The sequence below is a fragment of the Delphinus delphis genome, chromosome 6, assembly GCF_949987515.2.
Source record: "Delphinus delphis chromosome 6, mDelDel1.2, whole genome shotgun sequence".
Classification (NCBI taxonomy): Eukaryota; Metazoa; Chordata; class Mammalia; order Artiodactyla; family Delphinidae; genus Delphinus; species Delphinus delphis.
The window spans coordinates 11,280,007-11,307,666 of record NC_082688.1 but is presented as its reverse complement, the minus strand read 5'-3'; the positions used below and the strand labels follow the sequence as shown (position 1 = coordinate 11,307,666).

The following is a 27,660-nucleotide window of genomic DNA, read 5'->3' as shown; positions in this document are numbered from 1 at the left end:
TTTTTTTTTTTTGCAGTACGCGGGCCTCTCACTGCTGTGGCCTCTCCCGTTGCGGAGCACAGGCTCCGGACGCGCAGGCTCAGCGGCCATGGCTCACGGGCCCAGCCGCTCCACGGCATGTGGGATCTTCCCGGTCCAGGGCACGAATCCGTGTCCCCTGCATTGGCAGGCGGACTCTCAACCACTGCGCCACCAGGGAAGCCCAAACATCACCCTTTAAACCTGTATTTTAGTAGCCTGACACAGCTCAAAAGCATTATCTGATCAGAGTACAACTGGTTAAAGAAAAAAACCTTCCGAAGGTGATTTTTTTTTCATTTTTAATTTTACTGTAAATAATAAGTGATAGGTTATCAACAGGGAAGAGTAGAGTTGACTCCCCAGCTGTTGTTTAAAAGAGGAGGAGGAAGGGGAAAAAGGAGGGAAGGAAAGGGGAAGGAAATATTTCACTTAAAACAACACTTTCGTAAAAAGGCTCCTGAATGGAAGACACTGAAATTATGAGGTCCAGGTAGTTTATTCTGCTAACACTCTGGCTTGAGGGAACAAATCCTTCCATGAGGGTTTTCAGGAGATTTCTTTTTTGACACAATAAGAGCTCGATGACAGAGTAAAGAAACCATTCAGCACCACTCCAGGGCAGCACTTAGAAGACATCTTTCTGTCTTGAGGATGCTAGCTTCTCAGTAGGACTACTGCTCCTTTCACTGGCCTGGAAGATTTCTCAGAAGCAGCAGAACCTCTTTTAGATAATTACTGCAGTACATCTAAAAGAGCAACTTCTAAGATATCTTTCTGGGAAAATTAAGTATATACCTTCACCTTCAAAAAGTCACTTCTATTGTCTGAGCATGTAATTTGCAAGAAAAGGGAAACCTTGGGTGAAACAAATATTGGGCAGCAATAACTGAGTCAGATGAAAGTATTTATAAATCAGTTTTGAATGTGTTGCATACCTCATTTTAAGCCTGACATTCTTAGTACTTTTCTTCTGGCAAATCAACCCTCCTGGTCTCTCTTAAACAAATGGCAAGTAGTGAACATTCATTCCAGCCCTCAGCTAACTCTTCTGCCCAGGAACCTAAGACTGTTGCTTGACCCCAATCACAGCTTTCCTAAAGAACTACTGAGACCCTTGAGGTTTAATACTTTGCCTCATATCAAAAAAATAAAATTCAAACTGACCCGGAAAGCAAACCAAAAACGAAATAAATTGAGTGATTTAATCAATTTAGGCAAATGGTTAACAATCCAAATGAAGTCTGTCTCTCCTCTTCTGTCTCTTGGTCAAGCATATCTTTATCAGTTACCTAGATAATATCAGACACTGCACAGCCTACTGCATACATAGTGGTAATAAATGCAGTGGATGGGAAAGAGAAGATAATGAACCAATGCTTGATACATACTAAATCTCTTTTCCACCCTGCTAGGAAAAACAAGGGTAAGTCCCTGGAGATATTCTAGAAGTAAATGTAACTACAGGTAAAATCCCACTCTAAAAAACACAATTATAATGTCTAGTTCAGAGTAAATGGGGCCATTTCAAAAGCCTCACAAACAACTGATACTAACATTGCCTTGCTTATTTGGACAAAATACCTTCTACAGAATGAGAAATTATCTAAAACAAATATTTTTAAATGTCTCTTCATTTAGGTAGCTACCTACTGAATACCTACTGAATTCTTTCCTTTGGAAAGAATTTAAGCAACTTCGTTCCTGACCTAAAGAATAAAAGAAAAGACAGTTATGGTACAATATGCAGGGTATCAAAAGGAAAGTCATCTAACCAAGTTTGAATGGGGTCAGGGAGAGGAAGAGGTAAGGGTAGACAGAGAAAAGGGATGATTAAAGAAGGTCTTCTGGAAGAGGGGGCACCTGATCTGAGTCTTAAATGCAAGTAAACCAGCGGGAAAGGAGAAAGAAGATGGTACAGAAAAAGGAGGAAGCAGAAGAGATTTAAGTGATTCAGCTAGAGCACAAGGTCAATGACAGGTGGTGAGAGAAGAGGGAAGAGTGGGCACCGAGTCATGAAGGGCCTTGTAGGATGCTAAGGATTTGAGTATTACCATATAGGTAATGGAAAGGCATTACAGAGTTGAAGCAAGATATGATCGTGATTACTCTGTTTAACATACACATCTCACTGACAGCAGGACAGAAGATGGGTTAGAAGGGGGAAGACTCCAGCCTAGGAAACCAATTAAGTGGCAATAACTCAAGGAAGAATAAGGAGAGCCAGAACTAAGACAAAGGCAAAGCTGGATGATGAAGAAGAATGATAGGAAAGAGACCAAGAAATTAGACTTCCCCTTTCTCTCCCCCTCTTCCTAATCAATAGTTTAATCCTAAAGCCAAGGTACACATCCACAGTTGGTGAGAAGTAACCACAGTGGTCCAGGGTAGTGTCCACACAGAAGGGCACCCAACACAGAGAGAGTGAGTCCAAGCATACGAGAAGTGTCCATACTCTAAGGGGCAATCCAGTATATGGTGTCAGAACCCAAGAAGAATAACGAGGGTATACACACAGGGGAGTTGCCCAGCATTGGAAGTCAAAGCCCAACCAGGGAGAAGAAGGAATCCACAGGGAGCAGCTGGCTGGTATGGGTTATCAGAGCCCAAACAGTTTGAAAAGAGTTTCCATGTAAAAAGGTGAACTGATGCGGTGTCAGAGCACCTAAGCAGGATGAAGGGACTTCCAAGGAGAGGCTGCCTAATGCAGGGGATCAGATCCTGAGCAGGAGGAGGAGGGCAACAACATGGAAGAAGGTGGCAGTCATGTAGGGGGTGTCCAAACCCAAGGTGAATAAGGCCTCCACAATGAAGGACCAGCCTGTCACGCATTATGAAAGCCCAAGCTGGATGAGGTAGGCATTCATATGGCAGAGGCAGAGTGCCAATGTGGTATCAGAACCCTAGTGGAGTAAGGAGGGCATCCATGCTGGGAAGGAGGTGGTGGCATCCATGATGAGAGATTGGTCATGTACAAGAGAATAATAAAATAAGTTAGTGTATTAAGAATAATGGGGGGCTTCCCTGGTGGCGCAGTGGTTGGGAGTCCGCCTGCCGATGCAGGGGACACAGGTTTGTGCCCCGGTCTGGGAGGATCCCGCGTGCCGCGGAGCGGCCGGGCCCATGAGCCATGGCCGCTGAGCCTGCGCGCCCAGAGCCTGTGCTCCGCAACGGGAGAGGCCACAGCAGTGAGAGGCCCGCGTACCGCAAAAAAAAAAAAGTATAATGGGAACCAAGCTGCTTGCTGCCAAAAAAAAGAAGTTAATAATATGGAAAGGGAGAAAACCAGAATGAATCTTGTGGTGCTGGATTGAAATTGGAAGTACTGGAAGTACATTAATATTCACAGATGGATACAGAAATACACTTAGATGTAAATGTATGTGTGTTCACAGACACATCACATACTCTCTAGTTCTGTCCACCAGGAAGGCCTAGGGGCAGCAACACCTCAAGAGCAATGAGCACACCCAGCATCCAGATTTTTGCTTTTTTTTTTTTTTTGGGCTGTGCCTCGTGGCATGTGGGATCTTAGTTCCCCGACCAGGGATCAAACCCATGTCCCCTGCAGTGGAAGCACAGAGACTTAACCACTGGACCGCCAGGGAAGTCCGAGATTTTGGCTTTTAAATAGCATTCTCCACTAAAAGGAACCAAAGCTCTTGGAAATATGGCAGATTTCAGAGCTAAGAAAAGAAAAGTAGAAGATGAGCATGGAACATCTTGTGCCAGAAAGCAAAGAAGTACTCAAGGAATGGTGAGGATGTGTCAAAAGAGCATAGGTGCCCCTTCAAGCTGGTTCTTACTGATCAAAGCTGGAACAAACTGAATAATGCAATTTATTAAAATAGTCTGGGTAATTCAATAATAACCTTGCGTAAACAAGGAAATGATGAGTCCAAAGTCAAACATACAAATAAACTGAAAGTGTAATGAGGAATGGAATATTTATATCATTTCAAAATACTTTCCCCCAAAACACTTATTACAAAGAGGTAGAGTAACTTTTCAATAGAAAGCCTGGCAAACACTACCCTAATCAAGTGATCAAGTAATCATCCTCAGCAGTGGTACAAGTCGCAACTGTGCACTACCTGACATAATGAGATCACAGCATTACTTCTATGATTTTCCTGCCAAAGACAGATACTTAACTTAAATCTAATCATAAGGAAACATCAGACAAACACAAATTGAGGCCTACATTTCTCAAATGTCAAGATAATGAAAATCAAGGAAAGACTGAGAACTGTTCGAGACTGAGGGAGACTAAAGAGACATAAAACTAAATGCAATTTGTGATTCTGAATTGAATCCTATTGCTTTAAAGACCATTACTGGGAAAACTGGCAAAACTGGGAATTAGATGGCAGGACTATATCAAGGTTAATTTCCTCATTTTGATGTGTATATTGTGGTTATATACAGGAGAATCGCCCTGTTTGCAGCAAATACTGAATTATTTGAAGGGGAGGTCTGCAACTTATTCTCAAATGGCTCAGGTTGGAGGGAGGGAGGGACTTGCTTGAAGTGTAATTACAACTTTTCTATAACTTTGAGATTGTTTAAAATATTTTCAAAGCTTTTTAAAAACATGGGAAAAAAAATACTGTGGTTCAAATGGATGTAGGGAGAGTCTAGTATGACTTTCAGGCTTCTGGAAGTGAGCAAATGAACGAGTACTAATGCTATTCAGCAAGACCTTAGAATAGATGGAACAGTTTTAGGACTGGCTTTTCAGTTTTTCTTTGCTGAGTGGCCAGGATTGAGTGTAGAAGACTGGGGGGAAGGGCTGCTATATTCAATTTGAGGAACCTGTGGGACATTGAGAAGCAGCAGCTGCTGGCAGAGGAGCCAAGTCTGGCACTCAGGAGTCTGGGTCAAAGACACAGACAGAAACTATCCGTCTGTAGGTGATAGCAGAAACCAAGGTGTGACTGAGATCATACTGGGAGAGTTTAAATTCCACCACATTCCAGAAACAATCTGAGATGACTTTAAAAAAAATACATGAAGTTAAAAGGATTAAAAAAATACACATGTAAACTGAGGGACGAAGGACAAAGGGAAGATTAAAAGGGGGAAAAGTAAAGCCAGAGAAAATAATAGCATACAAAAACGCATAATAAAAAATGCATATAAAAATAATAGCTTACTGGGCTTCCCTGGTGGCGCAGTGGTTGAGAGTCCGCCTGCCGATGCAGGGGACACGGGTTCATGCCCCGGTCTGGGAAGATCCCACATGCCACGGAGCGGCTGGGCCCATGAGCCATGGCCGCTGAGCCTGTGAGTCCGGAGCCTGTGCTCCGCAACAGGAGAGGCCACAACAGTGAGAGGCCCGCGTACCGCAAAAAAAAAAAAAAAGAAAAAAAATAGCTTACTAAGAAAGTTGCATATAGCTCACAGAGCTAGAAGGCAAATATAGCCCTAAGGTTCCTGAGAGGCCAAAGAGAACATACAGCAAAGAGACCACAAACGCTGCATGGACACCCAGTTACAATACAGTATGCACTTCCTTTGTTAGCATTTACCAACAGTATAAATCTGACATTTTCCTTTTGAAAGAAAACTACAGTATACCATTTTCTGTTTGCTATGAAAATAGGCTTACATTTTAACATGATATGAATAAAACAGTTCTGATGTTTTTTCAGTCATTAAAACACAGATCTGGACTTCGCTGGTGGTGCAGTTGTTAAGAATCCGCCTGCCAGTGCAGGGCACAGGTTCGAGCCCTGGTCCGGGAAGATCCCACATGCCACGGGGCAACTAAGCCCGTGCGCCACAGCTACTGAGCCCACGCTCTAGAGCCCACGAGCCCCAATTACTGAGCCTGCGTGCCACAACTACTGAAGCCTGCGCACCTAGAGCCCGTGCTCCGCAACAAAGAGAAGCCACTTCTCATCACAACTAGAGAAAGCCCACGTGCAGCAACAAAGACTCAATGCAGCGATAAATAAATAAATTCATTAATTAAAAAAAAAACACGCACAAATCTATCTACAACCATGAATGCTTTCTCTTCATTTATAGGACCTGGAATAAATTAAGAAGATTAACAACAGTAACAAACACTTGCATGGGGTTTACAGTTTGAAAAGCATTTGCATTTACTGTACATTATTTCATTCAGTCCACATACCATTTACTGTGACAATCAAGACTGGTGCAGACTTAATTTCACAGATTAGCAAATAGGTTCAAAGAGGTTAAATGGCTACTAAGAGAATTTGGACTATAATTCCAATTTTCTGACTCCATAGTTCACTCATTCATTTATTCATCCATCCAAATGTTTATGGAGCACCTCTCAGAGAACACTGCCTATTCCGTACTGTTGCTGTGAAGATCAAATAAAAGAACATGGTACTGTTTACAAAGTATGAAGCCTAAAAAATGTTAGCTATTTTCAAAGCATCATCATTAGATCCCCCTTTTAAAGATATCAGCCCTTCATACATTTTTGGGAAACTAAATATGATGTGGAAATAGAAAACACGCATGAAATTTTGTTGGGACATATAGTAAAATGCATATCTAGAAGTAGAGGAGTGTGCCAAGATGAAGCTGGGATAGGTAGAGGATAGATCACGCAAGACCTCATTTGCCCTGCTAATAAGCTTGACTTTAGCTTGTGGTGAAAAGAGGACACAGAAAAATATAAGAAGGGGAGTGCTGTGGTCTCAGCTGTGCTTTTGAAAGATCCCTCAGATGACAACATTAAATATGGATGTGAAGGAAAGCATAAAGGCCAGTTAGGAGGCTATAGTAATGAGCTAGGAAAAAGAGGGTGAGCTAATTGAAGGTAACCACTTAACTTTCAGCTAATTTTAATCTGTAACATTAAGTTGTCTCTGGCCTCTAAAGATCTAAGGGAAACTGAGACAGCCCAATAGGCCCTTACAACAAGTTTTAAACAAGCTGCAAGTCATACTATGGACAACTGAAAAACTAAAACAGAATCATCCCTGGGACTTTGTTTCTGCAATGGAGTTACACAGTATAATTACTATTCTTATTAATCTACAGGGAGCCTACTTTAAAGCCATTAGTTTATTGTTTCTTTTTAATCTGAATGATTCTCAGTCATTAAAGTTTTTATCAGTTACAGAATTCTCTATAGTGAAATACAACAGCTGATTTTGGATGCATTAATGCTTTAAGCAAAAACTAACACTCATTAACAAGATTACCTGTTGTGATTAAATAAATACAAACTGTTTGCAAAGTTTGTAAATGAGTACAACAGCATAAAAGTAAAACTTACCACTTAGCACAAACCTTATTTTCTTAACTCTTCAAGTCCATGTAGGAAACAGGGCAAGCCTTCATTTTTCAGTTTCCCACTTCCCCACTGCACTGCCTAATAAACACCTATACTCCACTTTCTGCTGCTTTAACTTCCTCAATTGTATCTGCTAATAATGGCTAAGCATGTTGAACAAAACAGCAGCACATGAAAGAAAGCCTGCTTCCTCCGCTTTACAGTGCTCCACATGGCACAATAGAGTTTCTAATAGTGCATCAGGTCGTAAAAGTTGTACATATTATGAAATCTCAAGACGGCTATTTTGCGGAAAACATTAATTATATTTACAAAAAGTTCTTAACAAATCTTTAGTAAAGGCTGCAATTAATTTATGGAGCCATGAAAAGTCTACAAAGGGTATCAGTGATAATACTAGAAAAGTGAAAGAGTTTCATCTGGCCTTAAACTGCAAAGTTCATGTCTAATTTGACTGGTAAGAGTCAGACCACAGACTATTAAACTTGGAAGGGATCTTAAAGGTAGTCCAGTCCATGCCTATGCCCCCACTTCAAGGATAAAAATCCTACGTAAGACCTGACCAATGCTTATGCAGCCTATTCTGACATCTCAATTTATTTAAGAAAAATTCTCCTTCAAATATTCAAGTTTCAATTTGGCAGTTAATTTCAGTCTGCAGTTAAAAGGCACTAGCTGTCAGTCAGATCTCTCACCCAGTTCCCTCCTGAAAAGAAAAACTGACAGATCACAGGAGCTTTCTTTTGTAAACCAATTCTGGAACTTTCATGCTTCTTATTTGTTAGGTTAAAGGTTAAATTGCTGACCTGTGCCCTCCTGCTTAGCGGCCTTCCCCTTTTTCTGTAAAGCTTTATTTTGGGGCTGTATTTACATGGATTAGTCCCTTTTCACGCTAAGAAGGAATCTGTTCACAGCCAAAGCCTTAGTTCTGGTTGTACAAAAAGCAGCCACAATTATTCACCACCAGACAATGACCATATTGTGGATTTACAAAAAACCCACCCCAGCCATGGAAAGATCTGTTCTTGCTGCACAAAACAATAGAAGAAAAATCTTATCAAGCATTCAAGAGAAAGCAAACAAAGCAGGCCCACTGTGAACTTGATGAAGATGTCAAGCTCCTTTAAAATATATATATATAAATCAACAAAGAGGGGTTTTCTTGTAAAGTCTTGGGAGTGAGACTTTTTCTACTCTGAGTTTCCCTTTCTGGTTAAACACAGCCCATAGCAGCAAGACATTGACAGCCAAGACCAGCAAATGCTGCCATTTTCTAAGCACGCTTACAGACACTTTTTTAAACGCACAATGCAAAGAGGCTTTCCTTTCCAAATATGCCCAGTGCAAATGCCAGGCAAATCATTTTCAGGCTAGTCCCTTACCACACAAGCTCTTTCAGCAAAGGCAAAATTCTTGTCCCAATCTCTAAGGAACAAGCATAGGCTACCTCCCCAACCCCTAACTTACTAATTCCTCTGAAAAAGAGAGAGAGAAAAAAAAAAACATTGGATTTAATTAAACCATAGCTCCAACAAGATTTCCTCATCTGACACCCATGAAGTATTATACACACCCTGTTTCTTTGGGGTGGGTTTGAATGACAGTCCCAAGTCACAGCAACAAACTTTCACTGGGAACATTTTATGTAAGGTGAGGACTCCACAGCTGCTACAAAAGCTAACTCCAGTCCAGGACACAGCTGTCTAACAATTTATGAGAGCAAATACAAAGAATTTCTCCCAACAACAAGTCTTTCAGGTAGATGATTTCTATTCTTTTTAGGCTAAAATGACCTAAATCCACCATCAGAAGAATGCCCTTCAAGTAAAATAAGAAAGTAAAATAATCACTGTTAGAAAAAAGCACACCTAAGAATCCCTAAAATATAACTAATTTTTTAAAAGAAATGGTACATTAATTCATCATAGAGCAAAATACTAAGATAATAATACTTTATTTTGATTTCAGAAAATGGTTCAATTTAAGGGTTCTTACAAATTTTGGACTTAGAAAAAAAAAAACATTTCCATCTGTAACAGTTTATGTTTGACACAGCCTTTCTCAGCCCTCTCTCTATTCCTCTATCTGCCTCTCCATCTCCCTGATCTCTCCCTGTCCCCCCAGCCCAAACACAAAAAAAATTTTTAAAAAGGTAATACCAAAATTTTGGTCACAAATGTTTATAACTTGAGAGTGATATAATTTGTCTTGTTTTAAAAGGGGCTGAATTTATATGTATAATAACAGACAACTGGTTAATCAAACTATAAGACTCTGATGTAACCTTCAAAAATTAATTGAAATGTTGAAGATAACCATCTTTTTTTTGGCCACGTCGCAGGACATGCGGGATCTTAGTTCCCCCCAACCAGCGATGGAACCTGTGCCCCCTGCAGTGGAGGCTCAAAGTCGTAACCACTGGACACTCAGGAAAGTCCCTATGATAACCATCTTAAGGTCTTACTTTCTCTCATTTAAAAATGTACACCAAAAAATAAATAAAGTAAAAAAAATTTTTTTAATTAAAATGTACACCAACTGCAAGGTTGTCAAATGAGAGTATTCGAAACTTGAAAGTGGGATTGCAATGGAGGTGATTTTATTCTCTTTCAAACTTCCTGTAATATTTTGTCTTTTTTATAGTATTTTTAGTGCGATCATCAATGCTGTGAAAATGAGACAATTCTGGCCAATGGCCCTACTTAGATGACTACGACAACTACAGAAAGTACTTCCATACAAAGCCAAAGCACAGTGTCTCAAAAGTTTGCTTACTTTGAATTAGGAAATTTATGATCCCTGAGAAAATTAGGATGGCACTACAAGGACCAGAACACAAAGTAGGAAGTACTTAAACTCCTCACCAACTTCTAGGACGAACGAGATTAGGGCACAAACTACACTCAGAGTCGATTCAAATGTAAATGCTCTGCTTCCTCTCAAACAATGATAAACTCCCTCGGAGTTAATAGTTTCTCCCTAAGAGATTCATCTCTCTTTTCAGCTTAGAGGTATGTTTTGGAGAAAAGGAAGAAACACATGGTGGGGCTTAGAGCAAAACCTTTTAAATTCTTTGTCATAAAAGCTGCAGAGTAAACTACATTTCCTTTACTAATCCTTCGAACACTTGTTAAACTTGAGCGCGCTGACAACTTTGCCACTGCAATCACATTTTGGTTTCTAACAAGTTAAAAAAAATACTGTGGTTGTACTAAATTGTATTACCATCTTCCTTGAACACCAAGTGAGAATTTATGCTGCCTTCACAAACTGTTGAAAGAGACACTCCCTAGGGAGAAATAACTTTTGGCACATTGCATAGCAAAGCTAAAGTTACAAAAGCAGGCTAAAATATCTCTTTCACCACACATATATTTTCATTCTCTTTTCCTCTCTCTCTTCCTCCCCACTCCCTCTCTCACTCACACACTCACCAACATGTAAACATGAAACCATGCTATGCCCTCCATAGGCAAAGGAGGACCCTTGAAAGACCCTTAGTTTAAGTTTATATCTCGAAAACTTTTAAATTATGTATATAAGTTTTTTACATTAAGTATGTAAGTCTTTTTGTGAAGTAGTTTTTCCATGTCTTTGGAAATACATTAACAAAACTCCACATTGCTCATCAAAAGAAAAAGAAAAAATAAAACACAGAGGGGGCTTCCCTGGTGGCGCAGCGGTTGAGAGTCCGCCTGCCGATGCAGGGGACGTGGGTTCGTGCCCCGGTCCGGGAGGATCCCACATGCCGCGGAGCGGCTGGGCCCGTGAGCCACGGCCGCTGAGCCTGCGCGTCTGGAGCCTGTGTTCCACAACGGGAGAGGCCACAACAGTGAGAGGCCGCGTACCGCAAAAAAAAAAAAAAACACAGAAAATCGTTATCAAGCATTTCAAAGACTCTATAGTCCTCCAAGCTATGAAAAATAATATAGGTGTTCTTTCATGTCAGGAGGTTGAAAGAGTAGAAGACAATGACTTGACAGAAGAAAACAAACTAGGCACTGTTAATTATTTTATAGTGTTTTATTTAATCTTCACAGCAACTCTAAAAGATAAGCATTAACAAACTCATACTTGCAAGTGCAAAAAGATGAGTAACTTCCCCAAGGTCAGATCGCTATTAGTTGCGGAGCCATAATTCAGACCCAACTCCAAAGCTCCTTCCACTGCACCCACTGCTTCTGCTAGAGGAGAGGATGGGCAGCTTTTAGTAAGACAAATTCTCATGATGCCAGACCACTAGGCAGTTTCCCAGGGGTGGCAGAAAAAGCCTAAAATGCAAAAAGTATGGGCTGTCACCGAGGCCTGGAGTAAATGCCTCATTGTACTCTGGGAAGTCTGATGGACACGTACTAAATGGAGAGGAAAAGGCATTCCTCGCCTAGTGGGACAAATGTAAGTGCGCCTTCCTTTAAACTTCTCATCCTGAGCACATCTGCTCGTAGAAAAGGCAGAATAGCATCTTCCAGAAAAATCACTAGAGAGAAAACTGCAAGATAACTCTTGCTTCTAAAATAAATGCCCTCCCCCTAGTTCTACCCAAAGATTTCCATTAAAAAGCAAAATATAGCAAATTGAGCAGCCATTCAACCTACTAGAAATGAGATATTTACCAACAATAAAACTGCAGAGACTAATCAAAATATCAAGGTTCACTGTAAACAGCTGGAATTGTGTCAGTTCATTTATTTGTCCAAAAAATATGTACTGAGTGCCTACCACGTCCCACTCACTGGGCTAGGTGCTGGGCGCACATCAATGAACTGAATAAACAAAGACCTCTGCCCTCACAGAACTGACAGACTGAGTGTGGTCACACAGGGTCCCTCAAGCTGATCAGAATCTGCTTAAAAGTCAGATTCCTTATTAATAAAAAGAAATAAACTATTCCTCCATGGCTTTGCAAATGCTTTGCCTTCTGTCTGAAATGCCTCCTCCCCTCCCCAGTACCTATCACACAGCAAGTTTTAATAAACATTGCTGAGGGACTTCCCTGGTGGCTCAGTGGTTAAGAATCCGCCTGCCAATGCAGGGGACACGGGTTCGAGCGCTGCTCTGGGAAGATCCCACATGCCGTGGAGCAACTAAGCCCATGCGCCACAACTACTGAGCCTGCGCCCTAGAGCCTGCAAGCCACAACTACTGAGCGCACGTGCCTAGAGCCAGTGCTCCCCAACAAGAGAAGCCACTGCAATGAGAAGCCCGTGCACTGCAACAAAGACCCAACACAGCCAAAAATTTTAAAAACCCAAATAAATAAATTTTTAAAATAAACTAAAAAAAAAAAAACATTGCTGAATGGGTGAAGTATGATACAAAAACACCTTTCTAAACAAAATGGGGGAAATGTAGTAGTGGACAGATCTAAATCTCAATTTAAATTGGGTCTAGACCTGAACTTTTATCCTACAGCAGACCCAGAGAAGTCCAAATAAAACCTCAGTAAATTCAATCTCCATTCAGCAAACCCAAGAAAAATTAGGTCGGCTTGTTCCAGGGTCCAACCCCCAGGATTAAGAATTTTTTCAAAACCTAATCCGGACTTGCTAGGGCTACTAGAGGCAAGAAAGGGCCTAGTGAAGGCTTCCAAATGCCCTGGGCCTAGAACTGCCTTAGATCTGGTCCCAGTGCCCTGCTATCACAGTGTAGAAGAAATGAGCCTTCAGTAGGAACAGATGACATTTCCCCAGTTCAGACCCCCGATGACCCTCAACTTCTAGTTTGAAGAATCAAAACAAATGAGTCCAACTTTTTTTTAATAATAGTTCAAACTGAGGGGTGCTCTGTGCTGTGTCCTGTGCTTAATTCTTTAATATTTTTTTCTCATTTAATCTTTACAATAACACTATGAGGTACTACCATCATCATCCCCATTTTACAATTTAGGAAACTAAATAAGACAACAATAGGACTAAGTAATTTGCCCAAAATCACACAGGGAATTAAGTCATAGGTGGAGTTGGAATTTGAACCCAGATGATCTGATCCTAGAAACCATGCTCTTAACTAGACTTTTGCTAATTATACTTTTGAAGTTTTAGGGGGAAGAGGAGCAGGAACTCCTATTAACCAAAATACTTAGCAGGAAGAGGGAATAAATTAAATGTTCTGCTGAGCTGATTTTCTACTTCATTGAGAGCCATGATGAAAATATTTTTCATTTCAGTCTTTGTAGAAAATCTTTCCCATATACTTCTGTCAATTTTCCTTTCATACTAAGTACAACCTAACAAACTAATGAAACCCTTTTCCTGTGATGTTCTAGAAGTCAGCTGCAACATTCTGAGTATTAGTGATGCTTACCATTGAGGACAGAAATCTGAGCTAAATATACACTAATTATAGACCATATTCCAGAAATGGGCTCTTTTAATAAATCTCTGATACCAGCTTACTTTCTTGGCATTTGGCTCTTCTCACAACTAGACAGTTAAAACAAAACAAAAAAAGAAAAAACTCTGGTAACTGAGGACTGATCATTGGGTTCTTGTTAAAGTTGAACTGTGACATGAGGAAAAAAATATATAGGTTAATCATTTGAAATTATCCATGTGTCCAAAGTGTGCTTTTCTGGAAAGAACTCAGAATTAATCCTACATTTTCTGAAAGAGAAAATTGGTTATTCAGACAGTTTTCTTTTCATCAAGTGAGTTCAATATCTTCACCTCACTATTGTTCTAGTATCTGAACCATTTCAAAAGGAATTTAAATTAATTATATCAGAAGGAAAATTTAATCTCTTAACAAAATCACAATTGCAGGAAGTTTTATTGTTTGGAGTTTGTTTTGGTTTGAAGTTTGGGTTTTTGGTTTTATTTTTCATTTAAGGATGATGTTGAATTAAGTCATCACAAGAATGCCTAATTTGTACTTGTTTGTGTGTTCGACATTTTAATCCATATTGTCTCTAATTCACAAATAGATATAAGTCCCATTTAAACAAGAAGCAAACTAGAATCAGTTTAAATAACTTTTCCAAGGTCAAATAATTAGTTGGTGGCAGAAGAAATCTAACTTCAAAGCCTACAGTCTTTCCATTATGTTGTTTCTATTACAAATTATCCATGAAGATACTTACTGACATTGTTATAATCTAGACAGCAATTCATCTGCATCTATTTTCTCTTCAAATAAGGCTTTGTGATAACATAAAATTCTAATGCCTAAGAACACATTAAAGGTTAAAAAAAAAAAAAAACTGTCTTAAATCAAGCAACTTATTAAAGTTTCCTGCTGGGCAAAGCAAGCTTATAGCAATAGCTTCTCTGAAGATTTCTTTTTCTAATGAAAGCCTTTGAGGAGACTGCATGTTTTCAATGCAACATAAAGAAGGAAATGCAAAAAGTGTTGTGAAATAATACCAAAATAAATGCAAAGGCTAGAATATAATTTCTTAAAGGTTAAAAAAAAAAAGTGTCCTAAGCATTTAAAACATGAGGTTCGGTTCCTGTTTTACAGAGCTCACGTTCCACTTTCTATGGTCTAGCACAGTGCTGAACCTAAAGTGAGTGCTCAAATAAGTGATTAAAGAACTCTAACCAAAAAATAGACGTGTGATAATAAGACCTCAGTCATGTATACTCCTGCGGAAATGAGGCTTATGTGGCAGTTTGAGAAAGCTGAAGACCCACATTTTTCAGCACTGAAACTTTAACTTTTTGGTTGTAATTCCAAACTACATTATATATCTCATTGCTTTTTTGAAAAGAATATTTTGAACAAAACATTTTCTTGATGACTGCAATGTATATTTATTTTGCCTGCTTAGCATCCATTCTCCCTTCCTCTGGTAATAGCACCAGATTTTCCTCTGAGTAACTACCCTGCCCCATTCTCAGGCTAGAGAATCCAAGTGGCACTGAATAGGCCTCCCACATACATACTCCCTCATTCCCCAATCAGCATCTGAGTCACCTACCCAAAACCATCATGATTGGTTCATAGATCAGTCTATGACCCAAAGAGGCCTATTACAATGGTCCTTGGGTTAATGGCTCAGAAAAACATAAAACACTCTTCTTCCACTTGGGTGACTAAATTGGTAGAATATAATCTTCAATTTGCTAGTAGCCATCTTTGCAATTATATAGGGAGCACTTGACCAGAAATGAACCAAACACAGACGACAGAAAACCAAGAGATAAAGATATGACAAATCTATGAAAATATATGTAGAACACCTAGATCCATCAAAACCCAAAACCAGTTTTACCACTGCAACTTCTCAGTATTGAGAGCCAACAAATTCCCTTTTTTGCTCAAGCCAGATTTCGTTGGGTTTCTGCCACTTACAACAAAGAGCCCTAATACAATGATTTAATGTCATCAGCATAATCAATAACTGTGCTGATCAATATAATACAGAAGAATCCTCAGGGCAAAGCAAAGCACATAGGGCATAAGCTAAGTGCTTTCCCATGAATAAAAGATTTAAGTTTGAATGCATGGATTCTGAGAAATCTATTTTGGCTAGTTACTTTTACTTACTTCCCATTTTTCAGCTGTGTTAGACTGATAACAATTGTTGGACAGCAGAGTTCTACACAGATAGGAACTCTTGCCTTAAATAAAAATAACATCGGAATTTAAAATAACAGCTACTCTGGAATAAATCTAACAAAAATACATACAAGAGGGCTTCCCTGGTGGCGCAGTGGTTGAGAGTCCGCCTGCCGATGCAGGGGAAGCGGGTTCGTGCCCCGGTCTGGGAGGATCCCACGTGCCGCAGAGCGGCTGGGCTCGTGAGCCATGGCCGCTGAGCCTGCGCGTCCGGAGCCTGTGCTCCGCAGCGGGAGAGGCCGCAGCGGTGAGAGGCCCGCGTACCGCAAAAAAAAAAAAAAAAAAAAATACATACAAGAACTATATGAGGGGAACTACAAAAAACTCTGATGAACGAAATCATAGAATTAAATAAATGGAGATATATTCCATGTTCACAGATCAGAAGACTCAATATTGCCAAGATGTCAGTTCTTCCCAACTTGATCTAAAAATTCAATACAAAAACGAACAAAATACCAGCAAGTTACTTTATGGATATCAACAAACTAATTCTAAAGTTTACAGAGAAAGGCAAAAGGCCCAGAATAGCCAACACAATATGAAAGAAAAGAACAAAGTTCAAAGACTGACACTAACTGACTTCAAGACTGACCATAAAGCTATAGAAACCAACACAGGATGGCACTGGTGAAAGAATAGACAAATGGATCAATGGATCAACAGACAGCCCAGAAATAGACCCAAAGAAATTAGTCAACTGATCTTTGCCGAAGCAACAAAGGCAATACAATGGAGCAAAAATGGTCTCTTCAACAAACACTGCTGGAACAGCTGGACATCCACACTCAAAATACCGAATCTAGCCACAGACCTTTCTTACATCTCTCACAAAAATTGTCTCAAAATGGATCATGACCTAAATGTAAAACACAAAACTATAGAACTCCTAGAAGATAACATAGGAGAAAACCTACATGATCTTAGTTATGGTGATGACCACAAACATGATCCATGAAAGAAATAATTGATAGGCCAGATTTCATTAAAATTAAAAACTTCTGCTCTGCCGAAGACAAAATATCAGGACAATGAGAAAACAAGCTATAGACTGGACGAAAATATTTACAAAAGACATATTTGATAAAGGACTGTTATCCAAAATATACCATGAATTCTTAAAACTCAAAAATAAGAAAACAAACAACCCAATTTTAAAAATGGGCCAGGGCTTCCCTGGTGGCGCAGTGGTTGAGAGACCGCCTGCGGATGCAGGGGACGCGGGTTCGTTGCACGGTCCGGGAGGATCCCACATGCCGCGGAGCGGCTGGGCCCGTGAGCCATGGCCGCTGAGCCTGCGCGTCCAGAGCCTGTGCTCGGCAACGGGAGAAGCCACAGCAGTGAGAGGCCCACGTACCGCAAAAATAAATAAATAAAATAAATAAATAAATAAAAATGGGCCAAAGGTCTTAACAGAAACCCCCTCACGGGACTTCCCTGGTGCATCAGTGGTTAAGAATCTGCCTGCCAATGCAGGGGACACGAGTTCGAGCCCTGGTCCACGAAGATCCCACATGCCGCGGAGCAACTAAGTCCGTGCGCCACCACTACTGAGCCTGCGCTCTAGAGCCCGTGAGCCACAACTACTGAGCCTGTATGCCACAACTACTGAAGCCTACGCGCCTAGAGCCCATGCTCCACAACAAGAGAAGCCACCGCAGTGAGAAGCCCGCACACCGCAACAAAGAGTAGCCCCCGCTCACCGCAACTAGAGAAAGCCGGCACGCAGCAACAAAGACCCAACACAGCCAAAAATAAATAAATAAATTTTTTAAAAAAAGAAACCCCCTCACCAAAGAAGATACACAGATGGTAAATAAACATATGAAAAGATGCTCCACGTCATATGTAATCAGGGAGATGCAAATCAAAACAATGTTATACTACCATACACCTATTAGAATGGCCAAAGTCCAGAACTCAGACAACACCAAGTGCTGATGAGGATATGAAGCAGTAGGAACTCTCATTCATTGCTGGTGGGAGTGTAAAATGGTACAGCCACCTTGGAAGACAGTTTGGTGGTTTCTTACAAAACTAAACATACTCCTGCCATACAATCCAGCAATCAGGCTTCTTGGTGTTTACCCAAAGGAGTTGCAAACCTATGTCCACATGAGAACCAGCACGTGGATGTTTATTAGCAGCTTTATTCATAACTGTCAATACCTGGAAGCAACCAAGATGTCCTTTAGTAAGTAAATGGATACATAAACTGTGGCACATGCAGGCAATGGAATATTATTCAGCACTAAAAAGAAATGAGGCATCAAGCCATGAAAAGACATGGAGGGACATTAAATGCATAGGACTAAGTGAAAGAAACCCATCTGAAAAGGCTACATACAACTATGATTCCAACTACATGACATTCTGGAAAAGGCAAAACTGGAGACAGTAAAAAGATCAGTGGTTGGTGGGAAGGGGACAGTGTGTGGAGGGCAAGGGGGGCTAAACAGGTAGAGCACAGAGAATTTTTAGAGCAGTGAAAATACTCTGTATACTATAATGATGGATACATGTCATTATACATTCATCCAAACCCACAGAATATACAACACCAAGAGTGAACCATGACATAAACAACGGACTTTGGGTGATTGTGACGTGTCAGTGTAGGTTCATCAATTGTAACAAACATACCACTCTCGTGGGGAATACTGATAATAGGGGAGGCTGTGCATGTGTGGGGCAGGCATATACAGGAAATCTCTGTATCACCCTCTCAATTTTGCTGTGAACCTAAATCTTCTCCTAAAAAAATTAAATCTTTCAAAACAAATGATAAATAACAACAGCTCCCATTAATTAAGAACTTCCCATGTCCCACGCACTGTGCATTTTACTTTAATCCTTTCGACTGAATGAAGTAGACACTATCAGGGCCCCAATTTTATAGTTGAGAAAAATGAGGCTCTGAGATTGGCATTTTGTGGCAATTAAAAAAAAAAAAATTAAGGGCTTCCCTGGTAGCGCAGTGGTTGAGAGTCCGCCTGCCGATGCAGGGGACATGGGTTCGTGCCCCGGTCCGGGAAGATCCCACATGCCACGGAGCGGCTAGGCCCGTGAGCCATGGCCACTGAGCCTGCACGTCCAGAGCCTGTGCTCCGCAACGGGAGCAACAGTGAGAGGCCCGCGTACCGCAAAAAAAGAAACAAAATTGAGTTATTTGTAGTGAGGTGGATGGACCTAGAGTCTGTCATACAGAGTGAAGTAAGTCAGAAAGAGAAAAACAAATACCATATGCTAACACATATATATGGAATCTAAGAAAAAGAAAAAAAAAGGTCATGAAGAACCTAGGGGTAAGACGGGATTAAAGACACAGACCTACTAGAGAATGGACTTGAGGATATGGGAAGGTGGAAGGGTAAGCTGGGACAAAGTGAGAGAGTGACATGGACATATATACACTACCAAACATAAAATAGATAGCTAGTGGGAAGCAGCCGTATAGCACAGGGAGATCAACGAGGTGCTTTGAGACCACCTAGAGGGGTGGGATATGGAGGGTGGTAGGGAGGGAGATGCAAGATGGAAGAGATATGGGAACATATGTATAACTGATTAACTTTGTTATAAAGCAGAAACTAACACACCATTGTAAAGTAATTATACTCCAATAAAGATGTTAAAAAATATATATTTTAAGAACAAGAAAAAAAAAAGTGCCTGCAGCAGGCTCAGAGATGCCAGCTGTAACGAGACACTTGTATTTGAAATGCATTCCAGAGTTTCAGCATGCCAGTACCATCTGATCATTGGACTGGGCAAGCTCATCCCTCTTGCAAGAGCACCCTCTCTCCAGACCTTCAGTCAGACAGGCTGAACTCAGCTCTGGGAGCTTTCACAACTGGAGGTGACTGTATTCATTTTCTGGTGGGTTCTTGAACAAATACATAAATTAGAGTACACAAAATGAAACTGGCAAAAAAAAAAAAGAAAGCACTAAAAAAGTAAGAACAAGATAGATCAAAGATCTACTCAAAATGATCCTACTTCTTTTTAAAACATTAAACTCACATACCTAAATAACAAGATTATACACAAAAGATGTTCACTGGCATTATTTACAAGAGAAATACCCTGAAAAAAATCTAAAGATGTAATTACAAGTAAATATAGCACATAAACATGATGTCATAATTTATAGCAACTAAAATGATTTTTACAAAGTTATATTAATAATTTTAGGAAAAGTTTAATGATTTGAGGGAGAACATGGAAAACACACACATGTAGCAGAAGTTGGGGGGGAAGTTTATATATTTACACACACACACATACACACACAAAAGAAGGCTACAAGAAAATAAATCAAAACATTAACAGTAGTTATTACTGAGTAATAATTTTTCTTTTCTTTGTAATTTTTAAAAATTTCTAAAAATTTATACATAGTCAAAAACTAGTAAGAAAACAAGCTACTAAAAATTTAAAGATGAATATGGGCTTCCCTGGTGGCTCAGTGGTTAAGAATCCGCCTGCCAATGCAGGGCACATGGGTTCGAGCCCTGGTCCAGGAAGATCCCACATGCCGTGGAGCAACTAAGTCCGTGCGCCACAACTACTGAGCCTGCGCTCTAGAGCCCGCGCGCCGCAACTACTGAGCCCATGTGCCACAACTACTGAAGCCCATGCGCCTAGAGCCCGTGCTCTGCAACAAGAGAAGCCACCACAATGAGAAGCCCGCACACCACAACGAAGAGTAGCCCCCCCTCACCTCAATTAGAGAAAGCCCACGGAAAGCAATGAAGACCCAACACAGCCAAAAATTAAATAAATAAATTTTTAAAAAAATTTAAAGATAAATAGAAAAAAATACACACCAGGGATGATCTGCCAATATGTACTCAAATAATTGGAAAATTTTTAGTATTTTTTTTAATTTACAATGAGAACATAATATACCACAGTATAAGAAAAAATCATAAGAATGAAACTCCCACAGAAATTTATAGAACAAAATGTATACTAAATCCTCCAATTAAAGACCCATAAAGTAGTTTCAGTGCTTTCTAACCCACCTTCTCACAGCAGGGAATTAAGCCCTCTGGGGGATGCAAACAAACTTCAAAGAGAAGATTATGCCCAGACACTAGTACTGTATAGCGTAAGGTTTATATTTAAGTTTGCTCAGATATTTTGGCAGAGATCAGAGATGCAGATCCAATGAACAAAGACTAATTTTAAGACACATTCTTTGCAATCATCTAAATGGCAAAAATAAGGCTTAAATAGTATCAGAAAAAGGCAGATATAATAAGTTGTATTAAAAAAAAAGAGGTTGTAGAAGTAGACAAAAGTTACCTAAAATCAAATACTAAGTGACAGCTTATTCACTGGTATTAGGAACTAGGAAATCTTACGAATTCCCAAAGAAAGTAAGCAGCACCATGAGTTCAGTTTGTGTACCCAAATTTTATTTGCACAATCTTTGGAAGATGTCCCACTCAGTGCCACAGGTCTGGATGCAATATCTAAGTAGAACTGACAGAATACATGTCCCTTCCATGGATGTCATGGAATGCTTTCAGAGCAAAGAACACATGAGAGTTGACAATACCTTCACTAGTTCAGACATTAAAAGTAATCGATGGGAAAAAGAACTGTCTTTAACGTCTAGTAGTATTTCTTACCAGCCTTTCTCACATTTGTCACCCTCTTTCTTTGTGAGGTAATTTTTTAGGTATTATTTAGAAGTACCTGACCATTTTATACAAACACATTTTATGTAGAGGAATAGTGTATCTTAGTAATTTGGCTTTATTTAGTTTCCCAATTTTTAAAAATCATGGATAAGGAATCAAATTTAAGTTTAGCTTTTCTGGATATTAATCATCTAATAGAAAATTAAAATCCTTGATATATTAAAGAATGTGAAAGACAAAACTATAAATTTCTCAGAAGAAAATATAGGATAATAGTTTCTTATCTGTAGGGTAGGAAAACATCGATAAACTGTAGATATGAAAATCAAGAAGTTTTGATCAAAGATACCAGAAAGAGAGGGAAAGACAAATCATAGAGTAGGAGACAATATCTACAACACACTTGACCAGATAATTAATAGTAGCAGGACAAACAATTTCTTATAAATCAACAAGGAAAAAATAGAAAACAATTAAAAAATGAGTAAGCCTTGAACAGGCACTTTAAAAAGAAAGGTATTCACGAGGTCAATAAGCATATGAAAAGGTGCTCAATCTCATTAGTCACCAGGAAAATGCAAATAAAAGCAACAAGGAGATACTACCACACAACTATCAGGTTGGCCAAACCCAACAAATTTAATTGTATTAAGAATTAATGAAGATGTTCAACAATAAAGACTATCAAACACTGCTGAAGGGAGTGTAGACAAGCACAATCAACTTTGAAAAACAGTTTAGCATTATCTAGTAATCAAATATGGTATATATCCTATGTAAAAGTATGTTTACATGCTCCAGGATTTATGTATAAAGATCACAGCAGCCTTGCTTGTAATAGCCAAAAACTGCAAACAACTTCAAGTGCTTTCAACAGTAGAATGAATAAACTGTGATATAATATTAAAGTGTATTACACTGCAATGAAAATAAATGACACACAACAACACAGAGGACCCTCACAGACTTGAGCAAACAAGCAGCAAAACTACACACAGAATAATTCTATAAAATTCAGAAACAGGCACTACTAAATTAAATTTTTCAAGGAACTATACTTATGTGGTAAAGCTACAAAGAAAAACAAAGAAATGAGTATCATAAAAGTCAGGATAGTAGTTACCTCTGGAGAAGGGGAGTGGAGGGACTTCTGGGGCACTGGCCAGCCCCACCTCTAACATTTACAGGGCCTTGGCAAGAGTACAAACAGAGGCCCACAAACCAAATGTCTAAATATTTACAAGATATGAAATAAGCTAACAAACTATTAAATAAAATATGTTCCATCCTCCTATCATAACTACTTGGAAGGACAGTTTCACACTGAAAATTCTTGGATTCCTTAGGGTTCCACGTAGAAACATGGTTCAGGGAAAACTGGCCACTGGCCCACTGTCCATCTCCCCCTTTTCCATCCCACACTGCCAGGAACCTCACACACAGGGATGCAGTCACCTCCACTCACAAGCCCAAGCTCCATTGCATACCCTACTCCCCACAAACAGATACCCTTAGGCCACCCCTTGGGCCTAGGGGTGTGTACACCAGTAGCCAGTCTACCCTCAGAAGGACAAACCCTAGAGAAGACTCACACAGACTCTGGAAATAAACCTGGGGCCACTGGGTCAAGAAATTCTTAGATCCTAGGTATTCAAAGTTTGTCTAGGATGGAAGGGTTTGGGCTCTAAATGGGCATGTCCCACAGGCCCCACAGACTCCTTGCCTGAAGGGGGCACTTCAGAAGAAGGCCAAAGCATGGCCCTCTAAAGCACAGGGCTAGGGCAGGGGTCTTCTTGCCAGGACCAGAATTTCCTTAGAACCAGGCAATATTATTTGTCTTAACCTGAATAGCAGTAACATGGGTACTCACTTTATAATTATTAAACTGTACACAAAAGTTTTATGCACATTTTTCCACAAATAATGGGATGGACATCATGTCCCTGCTGATATGATACACTGAGAAGGATACAATATCACGTTTGAAATATTCCCACCCAAAATCCATAACCTAATCTAATCATGAGGATACAATCAGATTCAAACCCAGGGACTTTATACAAAACAAGAGACCTAATTTCTTCAAAAACATTTCACAAAGGTTTATAAAAAAACAAGGTTGCAAAACTGTTCCAGACTAAAAAAAAATAAATAGATGTGAAAACTAAACGGATTACATGATCCTGAATTCTCTGGATCAGAGGCGAAAGTGCTATAAAGGATATTATTGGGACAACTGATTGAACATGGACAAATGACATTAACTTTCTTATTCTGGTAACTGTACTGGAGTTATTTAAGAAAATGTCCTTATTCTTAGGAGATATATCCTGAAGTATTTAGGGGTGAAGGGTCACAAAGTCTGCAACTTATTCTCAAAAGGTTCAGCAAAAAATACACACAGAGTAATAAAGCAAATGTGGCAAAATAGTAACAATTGATGAATCTAAGGAAAAGGGAGTATGCACATAACTATTCTTGTAACTTTTATCTTTTAAAATATTTTCAGGGCTTCCCTGGTGGCACAGTGGTTGAGAGCTGCCTGCCGAGGCAGGGGACACGGGTTCGTGCCCCAGTCCGGGAAGATCCTGCGTGCCGTGGAGAGGCTGGGCCCATGAGCCATGGCCGTTGAGCCTGCACATCCGGAGCCTGTGCTCCACAACGGGAGAGGCCACAACAGTGAGAGGCCCACATACCGGGAAAAAAAAAAACTTGAAATAAAATATTTTCAAAATTTTAAGTTTTTAAAAAGTAAACTAAAGGGTTAAACAAGAAAAGAGTTGTCTACGGGGAGAGGAATTAGATGACTGAAAGAAGAGGATAAGGTAAAGACTCCATTTTGTTCCTTTTTCTTATTTGTACTCATCAAACTTCGTTCACATTCCCCAAGAAAATTCATTTTAACTTTGGGGGAAAAAATCCTACAGCATTGAAAGGGGGAACATTAGCAACTGTAGAAATAAGAAAAGTTTTTGTCCTTAAATCTGTCAAATCACAGCCATCACCAACTGGTTACTCTGACGAGTCAGCTCACAGAGGTACTGCTGCACGAACACACCTAGTATCAGCTACTTCCCTTCCCAATCCAATGGTTTGCACAATTAGAGGCATAACTTAAGATGAATATTAACATTCTACTTCTAGAATGACCATAAGTTTATATAACATGTTTCACAGCCTTCATGAAATAATCCAGAAAGTGGAGCACACGCAATTCTCACTTTTGATATTGAGAAATGTATTCATTTTAACAAATATTGGTGACATTGTACAAAGCCCTGCAGATGACATGGAGAGATGTGTACAACATGGTCACTGTCCTCAAGAAGGCAACTTAGCAGAATGAAGAGGACTTGAACCTAAAACCCTGGCTATTCCACACAGTAGCTGTAAAATCTTGGTAAGTTATTTGACCTCTCAGACTCTGTTTTCTCATAGGCATAATGGAGACACCATCCAACTATCTTTAAGGGTTGTATTGTAAGGACTGACTATGTATGTCAAGCATGTAGGACAACAGAACAACAGATACTCAATAAAAGGTAACTATTTTATGAGTATTACAATCTAATTAAAATAATGAAGTAGAAAATATGTCCAAGGTTTGTATAGCCAATTACGGGCATAACTGCCATTGGAATCCTGATTACTCCAAGTTTCTAATCCAAATAAATTCATTCTCCATAAACACCAAATAATACATGCAACTGTTGGTGTGTGGACCGAGAGCCGCTCCCTAACAGACCTTTGGCAAATGCATCACTCTCTTAGGCACCAGGAAAAAGAACACTAGGTCAGAAGGTTATTTTTTCTCATTAACCAAGAAGGATTTTAGGTCAAGAAGTGATTTACTCAACCTACACAAGATACTCTAACCTTATCCAAGACCCTGTTGCTCAGGAATACATGTCCAAATTAGTCCAAAAGCTAAAGCCAGAGGAGGTGTTTCCTTCAATTAAGTTCCAACCTTTCTCTAACCAGCTGACAAAATTTACTGAACTAAATCCATTTCAAACATCTCCTTCCAGTTTACTGGCAGAGATTTCCCTTTATATTATTTTGTAACCTAATTCTAAACCTTATTAGCAAGGTGACAATATTTCACACTAAATAGTTGACTTCCAGGCATCTCTGAAAGATACAAACCAAAACCCAATGATTACAATGAATAAAGCCATATTTCAAGGCTGTTATAGTAAAACTCTTAATTTAAATTGTTCACTGCAATTATTCTCCATTCCCTAGGATGATGTGGGCACAGATAAAAGGGAAAGACACTTAAACATACTTAAAGATAAGTAACCGCTTAGAATATTCACATATTATCCGATGTGCATGGCTAGCTCATACAATAAACAAACACGCCATATCATAATGGAACATGCAAATACCTGAAACAGTGCCACCTGTCCTAGGATAGGCCACTTCAACATACACTTCAAACATGGTCTCTGGGTTTTGCCTATAAAAGAAACAGATTGTGATTACTGACAAGTATTGAGGGAGCATGGTATAGAATATGCAGGCTGTGGTATAGGGCAGACCTTGATTAAAATCATTAGCTCCGCAACTTAATGGCTGTGGAACTTTGGACAAGTTACTCAACTTCTCTGAGCCACGCCCTCCTAATCTATAAAATGAAAATAGCTAACCAGAAGAACTATTGTGAAATGTAAAGAAAACACACAAAAATTGCCTAGATACAATGTTTGGCATATAATAGCTTAGCCATTATTATGATTTTACAGATGTCATATTTCCAGTTTACACAGCTGATCTCCAAAACCATAAATAGAATTTTGAGGAAACTCAAACCAAGGCAACACTAGCACAAAGTAACCTTCTCCCTCATACGCCAGGATAAAATATTCAGATGAAGTTAACTTGTTTATTTACAGGTTTTAAAGACTCAAATAAGAGAAACAGTATCCTATCTCATTAGGCTATAATAAAGACAGGATGCTAATAGGGGGCTTTGCCGAAATTGTCAATGGCAAGTATATGAATGTTCATTATTATATCCTTTTACCTTTTTATGTCATAAATATTTTATATTAAGTTTTTAAAAGATCATAGCACTAAGAGAATGTTAACAGTTGCTCATTCTGAGTGATAAGAACATCGGAGTCATAGTATCTTCAGATTTTCTCTTTGATTCTAAAACTACAATAAAAAGATTCTTTCCAGGTTGCATGAAAATCATTTAGTAGAAGAAAATGTTACACATTCAAACATCTATGACTGAATTCTATTTTAAACCTGACAACAAAGCTCAGAGAAGAAACTTTCTGAGTTGCCTAATCAGATCTAAGGCTTAATTTCAATCAACTAAATACCCTGAATTTGCCCAGTAGATTCCACTTTTCAAAATAACTATCTCATTTATCTCATTCCATCCTCATTATAATCCTATGAGGTATGTGGATCAGTCATCACCCTCACCATACAGGTGAGAAACCTGAAGCAAAGAGATTCTAAGTGACTTGTCAGTAGTCTCACAACTAGTTAGAAACACAGTCAGAGCTGCAACTCAGACCTCCGGGAGCTCAAATTGTGTTTCATTGATTCTAAGATGAAATTTTTTCCCCACATTTTCCCAAATCTTACAATCTATTGCATCTTACAATTCTAAATGGCAACATTTTTTTCTTTCCTGGTAGTAAGTAGTACATATAGTAACAGTGCATCTTATAAATAATGGCATCTTAGACTCAGTAAAATACCGTAATACTCCCTCTACTTCCTCAGGGGTAGTTGTCTGTCGATCAGGGATCTACTTATTTCTCATGTGAAGGATCATTACTTCCTCACTGAGGAGAAATTTGGGCTTGTGCCTTAAATAAGTACCTAGAGTGAAAAGAGTTGGCTGCTCTAAAAGTCAAGGAATTTAAATATACCTTTGTCCAATATAATTTTTAAATTAGACATTAAATCAGAGTATCTTACTTAACTAAATAAAAGTAAACTCAAGTTTTAAGAAAGCTGTTTAAAAATGTTTCATGCCTTTTTTTTCCTGCAAGAGAGTACAAAAAGACCTACAAGGTCAGCATCCTTTGGTCACCAAAACATCTGTGGAAAATACCATATGGAATATCCCCTTCATTCAAATAATCTCAAAGTAGAGGGTTTGTTGAAAGAAAGGAATGT

At 39.3% G+C, this 27,660-nt stretch overlaps 1 protein-coding gene across 2 annotated transcripts in view; it reads right to left on the bottom strand.

Annotated features, from left to right (window-relative positions):
* DENND1A (DENN domain containing 1A) overlaps nucleotides 1-26,075 on the bottom strand; it is a 493,467-nt gene extending 467,392 nt beyond the window's left edge. Inside the window, exon 1 of one of the 2 annotated variants that reach the window (XM_060014177.1) lies at nucleotides 25,905-26,075. In XM_060014177.1, the coding sequence (XP_059870160.1) occupies nucleotides 25,905-26,022 (118 nt within the window). In that variant the 5' untranslated portion in view covers nucleotides 26,023-26,075. The remainder of the gene's footprint in view (nucleotides 1-25,904) is intronic. The other variant, XM_060014178.1, reaches the window with a different exon arrangement.
* Nucleotides 26,076-27,660: the final 1,585 nt, after the last annotated feature.